General features: G+C 39.8%; 1 protein-coding gene across 1 annotated transcript in view; it reads right to left on the minus strand.

Moving 5' to 3' along the window:
* Positions 1–7531: 7531 nt before the first annotated feature.
* PELI2 (pellino E3 ubiquitin protein ligase family member 2) overlaps positions 7532–19840 on the minus strand; it is a 1464870-nt gene continuing 1452561 nt past the window's right edge. The window contains exon 6 of the mRNA XM_044074430.1: positions 7532–10975. Coding sequence (XP_043930365.1) covers positions 10409–10975 — 567 coding nt within the window. The 3' untranslated portion in view covers positions 7532–10408. The remainder of the gene's footprint in view (positions 10976–19840) is intronic.

Genomic DNA, 19840 nt, shown 5'->3' on the forward strand with positions numbered 1-19840 from the left:
TAAAAAGGTAACAAACAGGAGCCAGGAAGGGCATCCATGTGAGACTTCAAAAAGGGGGTCCATCCCCAAGCAGGCCTACCAATGGCCCATCATGCCAAAATGGGGTAGTGAGAAGCTCCACTCCATTCTTTCTTTGGAAGCAACAGAAAACATCTTGGAAGTCTCTTGACTTTTGAGGAAACCTCATAAAGCAGCCCCTATGAGAAATGATGCCCAGCGAGACAAAACTGGGGAGATGCATGATACCCCAGAAACTAAAAACAGTTTACCTTTATATTGATCACACTTAGTCGACCAGCCACTTAATCGAAGCAGTTTACGCGAACCGAAACCGCGAAAAATGTTAAATATTGAAAAACAATAGACATTTCCAGCCGTGCCACACCTCCACACCATTGCTACCATGAGTCAAAAAAGGGGCGAGGTTTTGACGTTCGCTTATTCGGAATTCAACGTTGGAGACATTCGCATTTCGGCCTTCACAGAAGTCGTGCCGCCCATATTGGCATCGATGGTCAATAAGCTACAAGTCACCCTTAGGCTTTCGATCACTGGCAAAGGCTCTTGCCGCCCCCATAGTGCCTTTTTTAGGCAAGGCTCAAAAGACAAACCCACCTCCATCATGGTGTTTGGTGAGACCTTCATATTTTCCAGTGTTCTCAGAAATGCCGAGTGGGGGTCCTGAGTCAGGGTGGGTGATCTGTAGCAGGCTACAAACTGAAAAGCAGGTCTCACCAAACACCATGATATTGGGGGACTTCAATTACCCAAACATTGACTGGAAAAACTACTCAAAAAAAACTAAGGGTAATGCTACTCAACACCAGAAGTCTAAACCTCAAGATGCATGCATTCGAGGCACTCCTCAGTATGGAGAAAATCGATATCTGTGCAGTAAGAGAAACCTTGTTCAAGGCTCCAGAGAGCACCCCAGCATTATCAGGATTCAACTCATACCATTCTTTTCGGCCCCAGAACTTGGACCGAAATACTAAAGGCGGGGAGTATCCATCTTCATCACGGATACCTACACCTCCAGGTTAGTGGCACTGCATGAGGCAGCGGAGACCATCCATGTGGAACTAATAGTAGGTAAAACTGCTTTTCAGTTTGTAGCCTGCTACAGATCACCCACCCTGACTCAGGACCCCCACTCGGCATTTCTGAGAACATTGGAAAATATGAAGGTCTCACCAAATACCATGATATTGGGGGACTTCAATTACCCAAACATTGACTGGGAAAACTACTCAAGCCCCAACTCTTTTGCCCAACGATTCCTTAAGTTTATAAACTCAAATGCCTTGGAACAACTGGTCACCACTCCCACAAGAGGGGACAACATATTGGACTTGGTCATCATCAACATGGAGGCTAAATGTTCCATATCAGAGGTAAACCCCTCGTTGATAAGATCAGACCATAAACTAATCACAATGGACATTCACATCCTGACTCCACCCCCAGCCAACGAAACCACTGTGAAAATTTTCTCAAAAGCAAACTTCACACTTCTCAAGACCAAGGTGGAAAGTTTCAAAGCCCCCGGGCATATGGAAAATGCTACCCAAACTGCAGAATCCTTTACAACTGCACTCTATGGGCACCTACAGAAAAACATGGATCGTGCCATCCCAAGTAAAACCAAGACTCACTCCTCCAAAAACAGGCGACCAGTCTGGTGGACCCGGGCCATAAATAAGCTATACAACAGAAGAAGGAAACTATTACATGAAAAGGCAAAATCCCAAAAAGGGAAGGTATCCCTGATCAATACTAGTAAGAAACTTCGATCCCTCATAACATCATCAAAGGCTAGCTTTGAAAGAAAAATTGTCAAAGACTCTAAAGATAATCACAAGGCGTTCTTTAGCTACGTCAAGAACCTGGGTGGCAACACTCAGAGATGCTCTGAACTGGTGCAAAATGCACAAAATGCACTGAACCCACTGACATTGCCAACATCTTGGCGGACAGGTTCAGTGCAAACTTTACCCCCCCTTCCCCCCAAAAGAGCCAGTGTCTATCCCAGAAGAATGCAATCTCCCAGACATCACAGACACACAGGTGAAAGCAGCCCTCTCCAAAGTAAAAAAACACAGCAACAATGGGACCGGATGGTATCCTGGGCTGTGTCTTACACAAGCTCCAAAATGAACTAAACCCTCACATAAATTTACTGTTCCAACTCAGCCTTACCACAGGTTATGTACCCAAAGAATGGCGTACAGCAATAGTGATCCCGCTTCACAAAGGTGGCGCCACAACGGATCATGGGAACTATCGCCAAATTAGCCTGACTAGCCTGGCCTGCAAGGCTATGTAGCGCATCATCATGGATCTCATAAACAAAGACATTGGGAACCTCCAAACACTGGACCCTATCCAATTTGGCTTTGTTAAAGGCAGATCTTGCCTCTTAAACCTAGTTGACTTCTTCAAAACAGTTACCAAAGCCATAGATGAGGGAAAGGTAGTCCACACAGCCTACCTGGACCTCGCAAAGGCCATCGACGCAATACCCCACTCTGGCATCATAAATAAGCTTACTAGCTTAAATATTAACCATTATGTCACAAGATGGGTTGCAAACTGGCTCAGGGATGAAACTCACATGGTCAGAGTCGCGGGTGCCATGTCCGACTCTAAACCGGTTACAAGTGGTGTCCCACAGGGCTCAGTCCTGGGACCCCTCTTGTTCGGTATTTACTTCTCTGAGGTACAGGCAAATACGGGAGGACTGTGGCTTACCAAGTTCACAGACAATTGCAAACTGGGAGCCATAATAGACTCTCCAGCTGACACAAGCATCCTCCAGAAGGGCCTTACGGAGATGGATACCTGGTGTCAGAACCATGGCCTCAAGCTAAATGCCAAAAAGTGCATAGTCATCCCCTTTGGGAAAAACAAAGTGCCCACAAACTACCACATAGGAGGTAATCCACTAAGTACCGAAGAAGTAATTAGGGATCTGGGGACCCAAGTAGATAGTAGCCTCTCCTTTGACAACCACATTGCCAAAGTGGTTAGAAAAAACTTCCATATAGCTCACCTAATCACAAAAGGGTTCACATCTAGATCAAGAGAGGTCATTGTACCCCTCTACTCATCGCTCATCAGGCCCATAATTGAGTACAATGCCCCCATTTGGGATGTACCTTACCCGACACCTGCAACAACTGGAGAGATCTCAAAAATACCTCACCAAGAGGATCGTGGGCCTCAAACAGATGCCCTATGCAGCTCGACTAAAGAAGTTCCAACTCTACTCAGTTGCTTACTGCCTAGTCAGAGGGGACCTCTGCCTGACATTCAAGGTCATGTCTAACCCAGAATTGTTGGACATGTTCCACCTCAAGAAAACCAATTCTATTAGAACTACACGCTCCAGGGATTTAAACCTTAGCACAACAATAAATAGGACATGCTGGAGGGATAGATTCATATCCCAAAGGCTTTCCTCACTCTGGAATAGAATCCCAGTCCATGTTAGACAGAGACTCTCGCTGACTCCCTTCAAGAGAAATCTTGATGAGTGGATGGGTAATCGTAAATTTACTCCTGGGATCACTTCTTTGACCCTGCAGGACAGGGGCTCAGGAATCTAATCTAAAAGGGAGGCGAAAGCCAACATTCTGGCTAGGCTTATAAATGCCCTAGGGCAGATAGCCTAGTACCTACCTATGAACGATATAAAGGTAAACCTTTAAAAACAATCTCTAGGAGAAACCATCATCTAGGCCCTCTGAAAGAAGACAGGGAGGAACAGGACCCCCCCCCCAAAAGACCCATGGGAGATGTGAGATGCTAAAGCCAAGAACTGCAAAGAAGCATCCCATTCCAGTTAGCAGGGGACAGTCATTCTCCAACCTCCTCCTGAAGTGAAACAACCTCTACTGCCCCTTGAGTGGTAGAATAATGGGGCTTGTCTCAAATGTTCTGATAAAGTAGAACTTCCTGTGGAGGATAACATAAAATAGAAAGGGGACTAGAAAATCATGGAGGTAACTGAGAACAGCCCACCCCAATTCTACCATTCCCCAAAAAAGATGACTCTCTCATTAATGGCAAGCAAGGCTAAAAAAAAAGCACTCTCTTCTTGAAAGCGCAGTTCAGAATACAGTACTTCAGTCAATCACTGAAAGAGAATTACATCAGTACTATTCTGGGCAAGTGCATCCTTAAGCCTATATAACCTGAGGCACTGAATCTTTACAATTTCAATTACAGACTGCTGCATGGAAGTCCATTTAAGGACCTATAAAGAGGGTCTAGACAAGCTAAGGCCAGAGTCCAGGAAGTTGTTAGGTTTTTCTATTGCAGATTCCAGCTGGTAGGACTGGAATTTATAAATGAGATGTATAGTTAGGGGCTCTAATCAACAACAAGGAGGGTTACCTCTTACTACCCACTAGTCCAAAGTTCTATATTCCTTTATAGGCAGCAGGGCAGAAATACACTGCAGTCATTGGGCAAAAAGTGACTTATAGGAACCAGAGAGGAATCACCTTTACGATGCTTGGACAAAAACTAAAAAACTTCCAATTGTCCAGGAGCCTATACTAGGCATCATCTTTATTGAGACTACAGTAACAGATTTAGAATGCCTCCAAGATTTCAATATAAAATATAACATCCTCAAAGACAAGCTTCTGTCATCAAAGATTGAAACAATACTAATTTCATGAACTGTAATCATACTTTGACTTAGGAAAGGGGTCCATTCTCGTCATAGTATTAGAAACCTGAAAGATTCTGAGAAATATAAAAACAAGCTTCAAAGGAGAAATGACCAGAAGGTCTGGTGGTCTTTACTATGGGAGGGTACCCCAGAGGAATGGGGTAAAGACAAAAATATGCTAGACCTTCTGAGTGTTAATAAAGGGGCATGACGAACAGGATGTCTCATTATCTTTGCATGTCTCAAGGATGAGAACCTCACCACCACTGGATTCTTAAGGACAGCCTCATGTTCTTCTATAACACCAAACCAGGGATGGTACAATGACAAATGCACAATTAAACATATGAAAAGCACATGCTAGTGGTTTGGTTTCTTGGTTGTGCATGACTGCATGCACATTCCAGATGGTAAGTAACGAGGAAAAAGCCTGAATTAGGCGTACTCTCTCACAAGTACAACTGGGTCCAAACTTACACACAGGCTGAAGGATGAGATCCCATGTTCATCATTCAAGCTTCCACCAAGAATTAATAACGTTTGACATGTTGCATTTGGGTCACTGACCATGCTGTAGGCTCATCCTACAGACTCTTCCCAATCAAGCCTGACTGAACATGCTAATCTGGAGGGGGGGGGGGGGTTATGGAGTCCCAGAAGAAGCTTTGGGCTTCAGTACCCCCATCTATGACAAGGTGGTTTGATGGATTGCTCCTGAAGATCAGGCTGGATGGATTCAGGCTCATACTGCTCAATCAGGGGTTTGAAGCAGCAAGCACACCGGAATGCATTCCCCCCCAAGGCTGGAAGCTGGGGGTTTACGTCTCCAAGATCTCTGGAACACTGCCTCAGCCAGGATAACTGGGACAAGTTTCGGTTCCAGCAAGGACCTAGAGGCCACGTAAGATCTAAACTTAATTTCTGAAAGGCTAAACTTCAACCAGTTCTTCAGATTACATCTCCAGTGAAGAAACTCAAACTTTCTTTTCAAGCCACAGAAGGAACCTTCCTGTTGGTCCTGTGGAATTTCTTCTTGCCATTCACTGCAAGACTCAGATGAGCTGCAAAAGCTACAAAGCTGCTTAGAAAAAAGGTGTATCGCATTGTAGGAATTTTAATTGACAGAAGCAAAGATGAAGATCAAGACTATGACAACAGTAAAAAAGAATCGGTGGGTGGCACAATGAGTATCTTTTATATCATGACATGCAGTACACAAAGGTGCAAAGCCACCCAACATGATGGGAACACCTGAAAAAAAAATGTAAAAGTCTGACTAGTGGAAAGAATAAACCCAGCCATAGGACCCAATACCTTACGGTCCAAGATATGCAGCTTGTAACAGTTCAGAAAGATATTCTCCTTGATGCTTAGTATGTAGTTTGTGAGGATAAAAAGCATTACAATACTTAATACTAGAAAATTTTAAGTCACTCATGATACAACAGAGTAGACTGGTGGATGGTCCAGAATCAGACTGCTGAAAACAACTACTTAGATCCAAACTAATAAAATATATTAATAAAAAACACACTTTGGATAAACTAAAAGGAGACTTTATTGAGCCACTAAAGTTCCTTTTAGGTCATCTGAACTTTGTTTTTCATTTGTTCAGTGGGATAACCACTGAGGCTTAATGCACAGAGTGAGGGGCTATTGGACGGTTTTCTGTTATCGCTTTAGAAACAGGCTACAGGTGAAGCCGTGGTGGTACAGCGGTTGCGTTGTTGCCTCACAGCAAGAGGTTCTCCCATTCGATTCTCAGCTAGTGTGTGGGGAGTGCCTTCTGTGTGGAGTCTGCATGCCCTCCCCGTGGTCGAGTGGCCTCCGAAAGACATGCGTGAAACTGCTTATCTATTGGCACCTAAGGCAAAAGGCCATCTGTGTGAAGATCAATGCTAATAAAGGTATAAAAGGTTAAAACAGATTATTGTGCAGTATTGACAATAACAAGGGTGCCATCTACTTGTGACTCAGTTCTAGTTTTTCGCATCTTATACCATTAACTAAGAAACATCATTTGGGCGCTTTAGTGATAGGTGTTATTTTTAAAGTGCTTTGTTCAGACTAAATACAATATACCAAAACAGTTGAAAATTGCGTATCCACTCTGCTTTTCTCACCTGCATGGAAAGGAAACCTGCCAAGGTGTGGTTTCAGAGAAGAGCTGTTTATCTGCTTTCAGAGAGAACATAATAGATTAAACCAGCCTAGCTAAAATATTCATCTAATTACCCAGTGTTAACTGTCTAAATGAATTAAATTAAAATTATGCATACATTAACCTTAGTGCTCACTCAGTTTTTGGTTAATTGAGGAAGTAAGACAAGTAATGCATTAACACAACCATACAATGTGCAATTATTATGACAAAAGAGACCTAATATGAAGTGCAGTGTGCAAAATGTAGCTTCTCCAAGGCTCTACCTGAAATAGCTGACAAACATTTGTCCGACACCATAACTGACAGTGGTATGTAGTCAGTAGAAAATAACACTATTGAGTATTATAACTCTTTATGCATCACACAAACAGTTGGAGGGAGAAAGCAGTCAAGTCAGTCTCAGTCATGCATGTCTTGACCAGCTAATGTGCTTAATCACTGTGTGTCAGCCATTCCATTTATTTCCTTCTTTTATGAATGCATTGCACTAATTCTTGTCGGAGTATTACTCACGTATTTAGTGGAGACCTTATTAGAAACAGTTGAGAAAAACAGTGAATGATAAAAGCCCCGAATTAGATCTGTACTGTTGTTTTACACACCTACTGGATAAAATCAATCCTTTCACTCAGTGGTTAAATCTTGGTCATAATGGTTCATTTTCAAAACATTAGGATGCAAAACACTTTTAAATCCACCATGTACTTTTTTATTTATCCTGCAAATAAAAAAGCAGAAAATTATGTTATGATCTAGACAGTTCAACTCAAACGGCCTTTTTTGCAGAAAAAAAGTATGTAGCCAGAAATCTGCCAAATGTTGACTTGAGCTGGTGAGGTTTTTAGTCTGTGGCAGACATGAGATGTGATTTTATTAAATAAAGGATGTATTCGCTCCAAGTCTGTTTAGAAGGATACAATTCTGATACAAGTCTCAAATTCTAGTCATTTTTAATTTGCACGTACCCTATACATGTCAATAAATAACTTTTCAAAAACTGTACCAGATAATAGTATGGAAAATGTGTTCAGCACATATGATTTAGCAAATCTAGTTAAGAAAATGTACAAGACTAGAAAAATAGCTTTGAATTAGTAATAATGAATCATTTTAGTAATAGCAATTGATAAAAATATTACACAGCAAGGAATAAATTATTGCTGACCAATAATTTCATTTCACTAGTGTAAAGAGGACTGTGGTGTCCCAAAATGGATATATCAACCCATGGCATTTAAGTAAAAATGTTTTACAAAACTGCAACAGAACAGAAATACATAGTATATCCATATACTATGAGCAGAATCCATATCTTTCAAAGAAAGTTATCTTAAAAGATGGAAACGTAGATACTGCAATGTTAAACAGCAGCAGCAGTTAAGTGACTTAAACTATTACATTATAGGCATGGATTTTTCGAACGCTAACTTCTAACAGTAAATTAAATCTAGAAAACAATTTACAGCTGGAATCTGAAGAGTTCAATTCAAGTGTATATACACAATATATTAAAATCATATAAATTATAAAATTATACAAAGGACATGAATATAGCAAAATACAGGTTAGAATAATTAATCTGGCAGAATAAAAAGTATAATCAATCATCATTCAAACAAGTTCTACAAATACCACCCCACAGACTGCTGCTGTACTCCTCCTCAAAGGCAGTTTTTATTTGGAATGGGGATAGATTGATACCTGAGATACCGTGGACAGAGAACTTGCAAACACTGAGTTTTAAGATAATCGTTAATTATTAAGGAATAGAGTTTCACAAACAACATGGATGCATTATGTATTATATCAAAACTATTAAGGGAAACCCAAAATGTAATGAATTTACTTTTGATCAGAAAACCATTTGTAGAACAAGGAAGGCAGTTTTATTAACATATACATTGATGTGTGACACCTACAAGAACTGGTCACTTCCAAAGCTACGTCTCTTAACTATATCTCACAGGAGAACAAAGACATGTGAAGGAAACTAATATAATAAAATGGTAATAGACTGCAATGTGGAACTCCAAGTTCTACACTGTTAAAGTTAAGAAAAAGAGCAAAAAATTATATCTTGATTAAATAAGGCTGATGCCACTGCTCAGAAGGACAACCGACCAAAGTGTTTTTCTGTAGCAACTTCAGGACACGTCATACATTAACTCTGTTATGGGGGAATGAAGACTTTGCTCTGAGATACACATTCCTGAAACGGCATCACAGTAAATCTGAAATGGTAGTATCTGTGTGCTAGTGATGCAGTGCTGTATGGCTACAGATTCTTTGTCCTTAGACTTTTATTAAGCTAAAACACTTCTTTAAAGGCTCTGTTTGAGCATAGAATGATTTATATGTAGCAATATTCTTCCATTATTTCTCAAAATTACCCTTAGCTGCAAAACCTTAAATAAATATGAAAAACTATACATATTATTTTTAAATTATAACCTCAACAACAATTACAACTTCAGCTTTACCCATGTAATACTCACTTTCTGTTTTGTCACTACCTAAAAAAAGACAACAAAAAAAAACATTTTGACATATCTGTAAACTCTACACTAACCAGCCTTTAGTTACTTTACAAAAACCGGGTGATACTAAAGTTTAGTGGTAGCAGATTTGGAGCATTTTAGTAAAGAAAACATCAGACAGTGGATAATTCAGAAGTACTTGAATAAAGGCAAATATTAAATGCACTTTAGAAGAACTGTCCAATGAAGTTTAGACAGGTTTATGATAACACTTTATATCTTTAGGGATTAAAAAGAAAAAAAAAAACTTAGTAAATATACATCTAAAATATTCTGTAAACAATAAAGAATAAAATTAAGAGAAAATAGAGAAAGCTGGCCATACAGAAACATGCATCACCAAGGGAGAGCCATGTTTTTGTCAAGCAAACTGATTTTGCTACTTGGATTAAAAGCAAATAATACATAACTGGGGGAAGCACTGAAATCAGCAGGAGAAATAACTTAAGAAATCTGATATTTAATATACACTTGCATTTTTTTGAAGTGGATACTGTGTTAATAACCAATGACTATCTTATTAAATGTGGTGAGGGACAGTATAGGGCACTGAAAACAACTCATATAATGATGACCAACAAAAAGTCACATAAATCCGTCTCCCAATGTCCCATAGTCAAGCTTGAACTTCTTACCTGAACAGCGGTGCACTTGTTATTTTACGTACTTCAGTGCTAAGGCTCAGTGACTACAGAAATAATGTTCAATTAAGAAAAAATCACATAAGTGAAAAAAAAAATGACAGAAAAAACATCTAAATGCTAAGAAAGTAGACCTATATTATCAAAGAAAAAAATGTAAGGACATCATGAAAATCACTGAATTCAGGTGGAGGTACTTCTGTACTCCACAATACTAAGATTTGTCAAGTACAAGGTATCATTTGTCAATTTATCCCAACCTCCCTATAATTCCAAATCCATCTCAGAAGACCATTTTATAATGGTAGCATCCATAGCTAGTGGTAAGGAATTCACAGTATTTTGAGTAAAACAATGGTACTTCAGACTGTTGTAAATAAAATAATCAGTCAATAGGACCCTGGAAGATTAATTTGACACAGGGCTGTTCCTCAGATAACTGTACTGCACAGAAAGGACAAGCAGCGTGGAATGCATGAGTACCATGTGGTAAGGGTATCTGGGACCAATATTTAGCCGACTTTTCAGAGCAAACATGTCCACATGGGCTAAAAGCAAAGGTTGGAGGTCCTGCATCAACATAAAATCCTGCCTCACACCCAAGCCACAAAGGCACATATGGTCCAACAGTCCTGCACATAGGGCACTCTCTTTCATTTGCTTCTGTGTCACTGCGATGACCCCAGTTATGAAAACCATGAACATGTCCACAACTAAGGTAGGCCCATGGTTGTTTTTCTTCCACAACATCTTTACGGTTGATACTAGGAAAAGCCAAGGTATTTAATCCCACTGGACATTGGGGCCTTGCAGCATTAATCTCTTGTCGAAGAGCTTCAATATGTTTCTGAGTTGGTGCATGAAACAAGCCATCTGCTGTTCTCCATAATAGGGTAGCTCCACAAAGATCAATAAGGGATCCATCTTGTAGAACATTCGTCTCCGTTTCAACCTAGGAAAATAGAGAACAAAAGTTCAAAAGTCCTCATATAATAATAACAATACTATAACAAACTCATTTGAAAGATTATGCTTCCATAACTGTAATCAAACAAGTACATAAGACTAGCCTATGTGGAATAAAAACCAACATGCAAGAATTTTGAACTACATTACAATAAATTGCCAGAAGCAGAAACAGACAAGCATGTGTAGTGTTGCCCTACAAATGGTTTAAAATATTACTTCCCCTCCATCCCTTCCTCCATTTGTTCCATGCTCACCTGAATGCCACCATGGATTGCTACTCTACCAATATAGCCCCTTCCATGCATCCACAACCTCCTTCATGAAGCATTTTCAGCGATACAGTGATAAGCTTGTCATCACAGCCTACAGCCTGTGCACTGTCCTTTGCCAACCTTCACAACCAGAGTGACCTCTTCACATCTCCCTTATACGATCATGAAAACCCATATTATGTCTACCCCCCACCCTTTTCTGATCTTTGTAAAGAAAAGTTCAGGATACAAGTCTCTGATCAGATACTTTTTCCTCAGTCACAGGCATCTTTCTATTATCTGCTCAACAATAATCTCCTCTCACCTACCCAACATGTTTTCTGCCCCCACCATAGCATCACTACTGCTCTGCTATCATTTCTAGACAATGCCAACCAACACTGTAATACTGGGAAATGAGTCTTAGCCATTTTTATTTACCTCTATAAGGCATATGATACTGATCCACACCGAAAATTGATTTAAGTCCTTGCAAACTTAACTTATCTCATGCAACATTATCATGGTTCAAGAGCTAGCCAAGTAATCACACCCAAGCAGTACGGTGGCAAAACACGTTCTTTCTTCATTCCCGTCTCTATAGGTGTTCGCCAAGGGTCCGTTATTTAACCCTTGTTATTCAATGTGTACATAAATAAGTTTTATACTGTGACATCAGCCACTTTGAATCAATATATAAGCAAAAAGAAACAGCGCGGTCACCATACAAAAGGTTTAAAAAGTACTTTAATCACCAGTAAAACTCAGATGAGTTTTACTGGTGATTTAAGTACTTTTTAAACCTTTTGTATGGTGACCGCACTGTTTCTTTTACTTGCATTTTATTAGTTACAGTATTAAACGGTGCAGGACTTTGATGGCTCTACTTAGTGTTTTTTTCTATGAATCAGTATGTAGATGACTATATAATTTGCTCTGTTCCCTCCTTGGGGTGGCTACAGGCGACTACACAGGAATCCTACACAGCAGTAGAACAATGGAATAATAACACTCACCTTACACCTAATGCTAAAAAAGCAAAACTGATGCTCTTCCTCTCTAAAAGTTGTTCCCAAATCTCAAACAGATTTAATATTTCCTCTACTCAAAACATTACCCTTGAACAGGTTTCTAACACCAAGTTGCTTGGTGTAACGATTTATAACCTCAAGTTTGATATTCACAAGCACACATACTGTCATGTTGTTTCATGGAAACTTTGTTGTGAAAAATCAATAAAATAGTATTTTGGGAAAAAAAGAACAAATTAACTCACCTTAACTATAAATAAATAAATTAAAGAAAGAAAGAAAACTCACCAGAGGCATAGAACTCTACCCATAGCCAAACCATTACTCACTGGCCTAGGTCATAAATCTACTACACAAGCTTACCTCATATACTGACACTAACCTCATTAACCTACACAACAGCCTCCTAGTAAAACTTGGAAAAATGCTACAATAAAATTGCCAAATGCACTGCTAATTTGCATAACAGATCCAATCACTGCCTTGCACTCTCAAAAATAAACTGGATGGAATTTCCAAACTATCTTAAACTCCTTCAGTTAAAAATTGCTCATTCCATGCCTCATTACCAAAATGAATACCCTTCCCTGCATACCCTCTTGCAGCGGTATAACCCCAGTAAACCTGTATCTCTCCAAAGATTTAAATGGTACATTCAAAACACACATTTTTTTTCATGCCGCTATTACCATGTAGTATTGGTACAGTTCCCCCATTTACATGCTCGTGGACACTTATGCACACACCTGTCCACTTTTATACATTACTAGTTCACTTCATCCACTGTTTTCTGTATTTTTTTGTTTGTTTTTTTCTGCTAGTTTTCACTGTATAAACATGCTTTTGGGGATGTAAACATGAAAACTGTCATGACAACTTTTTTTGCAAAGCACTGACATTTTTTCTCAGCTGTTAACTTGCTATGTATAATAATATATATGGATGGATATTTACTAGATATTATTAGACAGATGTATTTTTATATTTATAGTGTTCTAGTTTCATTATGTTAATAGTTAGACAGCCAAGTGTTTTTCTTATAGGTTCATAGGTTGGTACTGGGCTATCTGCCTGAAGGCATATGTTAGCCCAGCCACGTTGTGTGGTATTCACCGCTCCTTTAGTAGTTCCCTAGACCCTTCTACTAGCAGCTAGTACCCTTGGCCCCTATCTAGTAGTGCTGTTGGTGTGATCCCCGGTGTGAACTTTCGGTTACACATCCACTCATCAAGGTTCCTCATGAAGAGTGATAGTGAGGGGCTCTGTCTTATGTAGATCGGGACCCTGTTCCATAGTAAGGGACGTCTCTGCGAAGGGAATCTATCCCTCCAGCATGTTCTATTCATTGTTGTGTTGAGGTTAATATCCCTAGAGCGTGTAGCTCAAGTAGATTTGGTTTTGCTAAAATGGAGCATGTTCAACAATTCTGGGTTGGACATGGCTCTGTACGTTAGACAGAGATCACCTCTGAGAAAGCGGTATACAACAGAGAACAGTCTTAGCTTTTTCAATCGTGCTGCACAGGGCAACTGTTTGAGGCCAGTAATCCTCTTGATTTTAGCTCTTATCACATTAGTTAGCCAGAAAAGATTTTAGTTAAGTTGTTTTACATATATCTTTTTTTTGTATACGTTATGCTTTTCTTAATATCTGATCTTGGAATGTGAGTTGCAAATAGGCAGTGTTTTCCTTAACTAGGCTTTAGTTTGATGTAATTAGTAGTAGTGTGTGGGGATGGGTACTTACTGCTCTAAAATGCTCTTTTATGGCCCTGTTTATATTGTTTACCATGAAATGGATGGCTTAAAATTAAACAATACATATATTTTCCACACCTACTTCTAAGTATATAAAAGCGGATATGTTTAATATTGTTAAAATATTTCTGATTTTTTTGTTACTCAGGATCACTTGTCTGTGACAAATACAGGTGTGTTGCTTTGGAACACCACCTGGGTTTCATGCTTTTTGGAAATTATTGCGACTGAGCTCATCCACGAAGTTTTAAGACCACTAGTTTCTCTGTTTTTTATTCTCTATTCCCTCGCACGTCTGTAACAAATGCACTGAATAGTACTGGACCCAGGAATGACTCTTGCTGTACTATGCCAATTGCAGTTGCATTCATAGTATCTCCCCATCCTGAAGCAATCCAATTTCCCAGTTGCACGTCCTAGCCTAATCCATCCAATTTTACCAGCAGCTGCCTGTGTAGAACAGAGTGAAAGGATTTGGTAGATGACATCTACCAATGTTCCTTTGTCAAAATCTCCTGTAATCCAGCCACAAAAGTGGAACATATTTAACTTACACTTCCTTTCAGCCATGAACTCATGTTGGTTGTTGTCCTGGAGACTGCTGGCCTCAAGGGAAGCAAGCAGTCATTCCCCACGAGTTCTGATCATGACTTGCTTTGTCACTGACGTTTGACTAGCAACCCTGTAAGCTCCTTAGACTTTTCCTGTTTCCCTTTAGTACAGGTGTATCACACCTGTTACCTTGTACTGCAGGATGGCAACTAACCTGTTGAAGACCTTTGTCAGGAGATCTGCTAGCATAATGACTGACTCCTGAATAACTTGGAAGCATCCCTCTGGTCACTGTGCAATATTTTCTCAGTTCCCCCACTATCTCTTTCCATCTACATCCAGTGTCTGTTTGCTACTCTCCCCACTATGCCTTACTTACTACCGTCCTGGCATGGCACTCTCCCCTTGGCTTAAGTCTTGACGAATGTTGTAAAATATTAATTTTGTATGTCCCCCCCCCACACCGTTTCCTGATCTCCATTCCAATTTTGCTCAGTCTGGCCAAGTTTATCCCTTCTTTTCTTCTTTCTACGTGGTGCAGCGGTTAGCATTGTCACCTCACAGCAAGAGGTTCTCAGGTTCAATTCTTGGCTGGAGCACCTTCTGTGTGGAGTCTGCATGTCCCCTTGAGGTCGAGTGAGCTTTAAAGTCATGCAGGTAGGTGCGTGTTTGTGTGCCTTCTATGAAGGCTGGACTGGCAACTCGACACTGTAAAAACACCACTGCCAATCGATCTGTGGACTCGTGATCTGCTGTGGCGACCTCTAACCAGAAAAAGCCAAAAGAGACCAACAGAATCCCTCTGCTGCCTTTACTTGCTTGTTTTGCACTCTCTTTACATCTTTGTACTGTGCCTCCTCAACCTCCCCAATTCCTGCCTTCTAAGTGTAGTAGTCTTGGAAAGTCTGAGCTCCGAGGCATGCCTCATCTTTTGCTCTAAAACTAGTCTCATTGTTATGTAACTACACTGGCCTTCACCTCTTTTACGTCTTTAACTTCCTTTAAATCTTATCTGCAGAGCTGAGTACTCCCATCTCCTTGATGCAGTCGCACAGCTTATTTAGTTGCCCAATTTGGCCTAGACTCCTAATTCTTCTCTTATTCTGCTCCACAACTCAGTACAACGCAATACCCTACAATTTCACAGGCATTTCTTTGTCTTTGTATTTCCACACTTCTTCTTAGTGTAAAAGTACACAGGGTGCTTCAACAAAGTATTAGTTTAACGGTGTGCACACTTATGCAACCAGCTTATTGTACGTTTTTTATTTTTTATATTCTGTCCCCTAACAAGATTTGTTTTTCAACTGAATTGAACAGGTTAAAGGTCACATTAAAGGTGGGAAAAGTTTTGAAATTATTTATTGTGGTCTCATTTTTTAATATCACAAAAATCTTGCATTTTAACAGGGGTGTGTACACTTTTTATATCCACTGTACCTCCATATCTCAACTCTTGTCAATGGCCTCTGTGTCCAGGATCTGAACAAAGTCCACCTTGCCTCTGGCATCACTTTCTGTAGCTCCACCATCCTTTTATTCAGATGTCTTGAACTACAAGGCAATGATACACAACCATGCCCAGAGTCACTACACTTTGTGTCCATCTTCTTCCTCTGTCAGCTTTCGGTGCACCAACCCTTTTATGGGTTTTCTGATACCTCAACCTGCTAGCAATTTAATTTATAAATGTGATCATTAATATATACTACTTTTCCAGCTAAGCACCACTGTCCCTTCTGGGATGAGCTGGAGCTTGTCCCTGGATTAGAAGAGTCTCTATGCCAGGTCTCCTCTGTCTACTACCAATCCCAAGCCTTTTTCTGTGCTCACTGCTGCAGGCACTCATTATACTCAGTAATACTTGTCAGTGTGTTGGTTTGCTGGTACTGCTAACTCTTCTGACAATGCTACATCTAGTACATTAACCCAGCAACTGTGGCATTGCTTACTATCAACTGCCTCCGCTGGGTAATTGGTAGCAATTTGTACCACAACACATACCCATTCCTTCTCCATGGTATTAACCTCGATCACGTCTGTCTCTTGTCTTACCAAATCTAAATCCAAGACTACTTTAAGTGTAACCTGGTCTCTCCTGTCTCCATTGCCAGCAATCTTAATCTTACTGTTAAATGAATATGCAACTGCCAAAACGCACTTATATGACCACTACTTGAGCTCTCTGCTCCTTTACTTCCTGCTTCAGTATCACCATCCCTCATAGCTGAAATCTTGTTCCTCACGTCCCCATCCTCAACCCAGCCCTCTGCACTTTTACCCAGTTTCGTCACTTTCAGTATCTGTCTGTACCTTCTACATGAGTATCCTTCAGTGAATACTGTACTCTGCTGGCTCCTGTACAGACAGATCTGGCATTGTTCCTATTTCAACTGGTCTTCCACTGTGGCTTCCCTCTCCATGTCCTCTCTTCGATGGATGAATCTTCCACTTTCTGCTTTCATCTTACCATGTGACAACCTCTGTCAACGTTCTCCTGTCAGGTTCTTCTCTTGTTTTACTATTCCCTTTCCAGCTATGGTCTGCTGCTGCCTGTTCCTTCCCAGTTACACAATGATTGCCCTTTCTCAACTGACTACCATCCCTACATCCCTTATTTTGGTCTGAAGCATCTTTACATTGTGCTGCAGGCTGCACACATCCTCAGCCAACACAAAGCTCTCTAAGCTGCCCAACAACCTGACAAACCTACTTCTCAATACCACTCCATATCCAGCTTGTACTGGTATTTTCACGCTACCCCATTCTCTTATCCCTCATTGTCCCTTTGTCAATAATTTTAGGAACTCACTAAGCCTTTCTGTCTTAAGTGCTATTCCTGACTTGTTAAGCAAATGTTGAAAAAGGGACAAGGTAACAAGGCAGTAAAGGTAGCAAACAACAAACCCTTGCTTAATTTACCTTTAACAATGCCCTACTAAGGGACACTGACAGGAGAGACACTAGAGGCTATGTATTCTAAATGAAGCAAAATCACAGGTATTTTACAAGCAGGCAACAATTCACACCTAACCTTTTTTAAACATCTTTATTAAATCACAACTGCAACAGTGACATAAAAACATTAACAAATCCACACCTAAACTTGTTTAAATATCTAGCACACACACACGCACACACAAGTGTTTTCTGCCTTAAATCACATCAGTAGTCAAGAAATGAAATATAGAGACTGAAATAATAAATGTAAAAGGAAATACACTATATAAACACCCACACACACCCTACAAACACACAGTAATATTACTTCTTGCCATAAACAGTCACATAAAAAGCTAAAAGAATAAATCTAAAATTCTAGTCCCAGGTCACTTTAAAAAAAAAAACATAAAAGCTAATGCAATGGATGTAAACAATAAAGCCTTGTAATACTTATTCAACCATAAATAAGAAATTACATATTCAAAGTTTATAAATCTAAATCAGTGTATAATAGAACATTTCACAAGACTTCCCCTACATTTCAGCTAGACATAAAATATCTGAAGCTTCAGTGGGACAAAAACTGACTGAAGCTTGAGCTCATCAGAATCTTTTTCTCTGCACAAAGCCTTCAAACACCCCTTTACTTAAATACGGTATTTTCAAGTTCAGAAAATTGTGGAAAAAAATGAACTGGGAGTAGTTTCCAGTGATACAACTTGAAATCAATAAATTCAAACCTCATCCAGTTTAAAATCGGGAAATGCATGGTAATGTTCCACAAAATATCAGAATCTAAACTGCAATTCCAAAGATGCAAACAACTATAAACCAAACAAAACTGAAATAATTCCTTAATATGTAACTGATTCAGTAATTAAAGCAAGAAATAAAATAAAAGGTTCAAAGTCATATTCCTTAAAGCATATTTTCTGGTTATCAACTGTATGTGAACAATAATAACTGTAAAGCTTACAGATGTAAAACCCTTTATAAACAACTAGTCTGCAAGACAGCAGAAAAATGGCTGCAAACCACAATGGTGCACTGTAGGATACATGAATGCAACTGCGCGCACACACACACACACACACACACACACACACACACACACACACACACACACACACACACACACACACACACACACACACACGTGCTGCACTATCACCACCAGGTAATGTAAATTCTTGCTAATTCACATATCAGTGTCCTTAGGATATGGAAAAAGATTCAGGGAAGATATGCTGTCTCCATTGCAAGGGCAACCTATCTGGGAACAAGGGTGGACAACCAACTAGAGCATTTCTCCCTGGGCCTCCGCTGAAAATTGGCTATGTTCCAAGTCAAACTTTCCCAGTAAACAAATGTTAAATACATAAAAAATAAAAATAAATTATACTCAGGCAGCAAAACTAACTTTTGCATTCAACAAATCTAAACTGAAAACCAACATGTTATTAAACTTAAAAAAAAAATCAACATACATGTTTAATTAAAAAATAAAGAAAACTAACAAAACTTATCTTTCGTGAAAATGTAGAACAAGACAGCTCCTTCCCCCAACGGATATAGATAAAGTCTTGCTCTTGTCACTGATGTTGTGGACTGAAATATCTGCATCTGTAAAAGTTTTAATCAACTGTAATGTGCCTCCTGCGCCAAAGGGTGCTAACCCATATTCGCCAGTCATAGGTCACACTGCTCAGTATGTAAAAACCTCTCCCTTTTGTCCGTGGAAAAGCAAACTTCTGTCCAACACATAATTTCATTTAAAAATTCTGACTAGTACCTCTCACTTCTACTTTTCTTAGTCTCCCTAATCAATCTTTGCTGGCCAAGCAACTGTATTGTTTTCTGACATTGTTAATTTTTGCTTGCCTCCCCTCCCATATGTGGTCTCCCAGCTGACTTTATGTCATTGCTTACAGAGTTACGTCTTGTGTCTGTCAGCATTAACTCTCCTACATTCTGATACTTTTTCATTCACCAGCCATTTTTTTTTTACTTTACTCCCCTAAATCCACAGTACCTCACTCACTGTTCCTAAATTAGTTATTTACACTATCAGAAAATATACAGATACCACACTCAGTTTCTGGATGAGTAAACTTTTTCTTAATTTATATTATATATATTCTATGTTTTATAGGTTCATAGGTAGGTACTAGGCTATCTGCCCGAAGGCATTTATAAGCCTAGCCAGAGTGTGTCAGCTTTTGCCGCCCCATTGATTAACTGAGTCTCTGTCAAGAAGAGCCAATGAAGTGATCCCAGGGGTGTATTTTCTGTCATCCACTCGTCACAGTTTCTC

The sequence above is a fragment of the Protopterus annectens genome, chromosome 6.part0, assembly GCF_019279795.1.
Source record: "Protopterus annectens isolate FY-2018-M chromosome 6.part0, PAN1.0, whole genome shotgun sequence".
Lineage (NCBI taxonomy): Eukaryota > Metazoa > Chordata > Ceratodontiformes > Protopteridae > Protopterus > Protopterus annectens.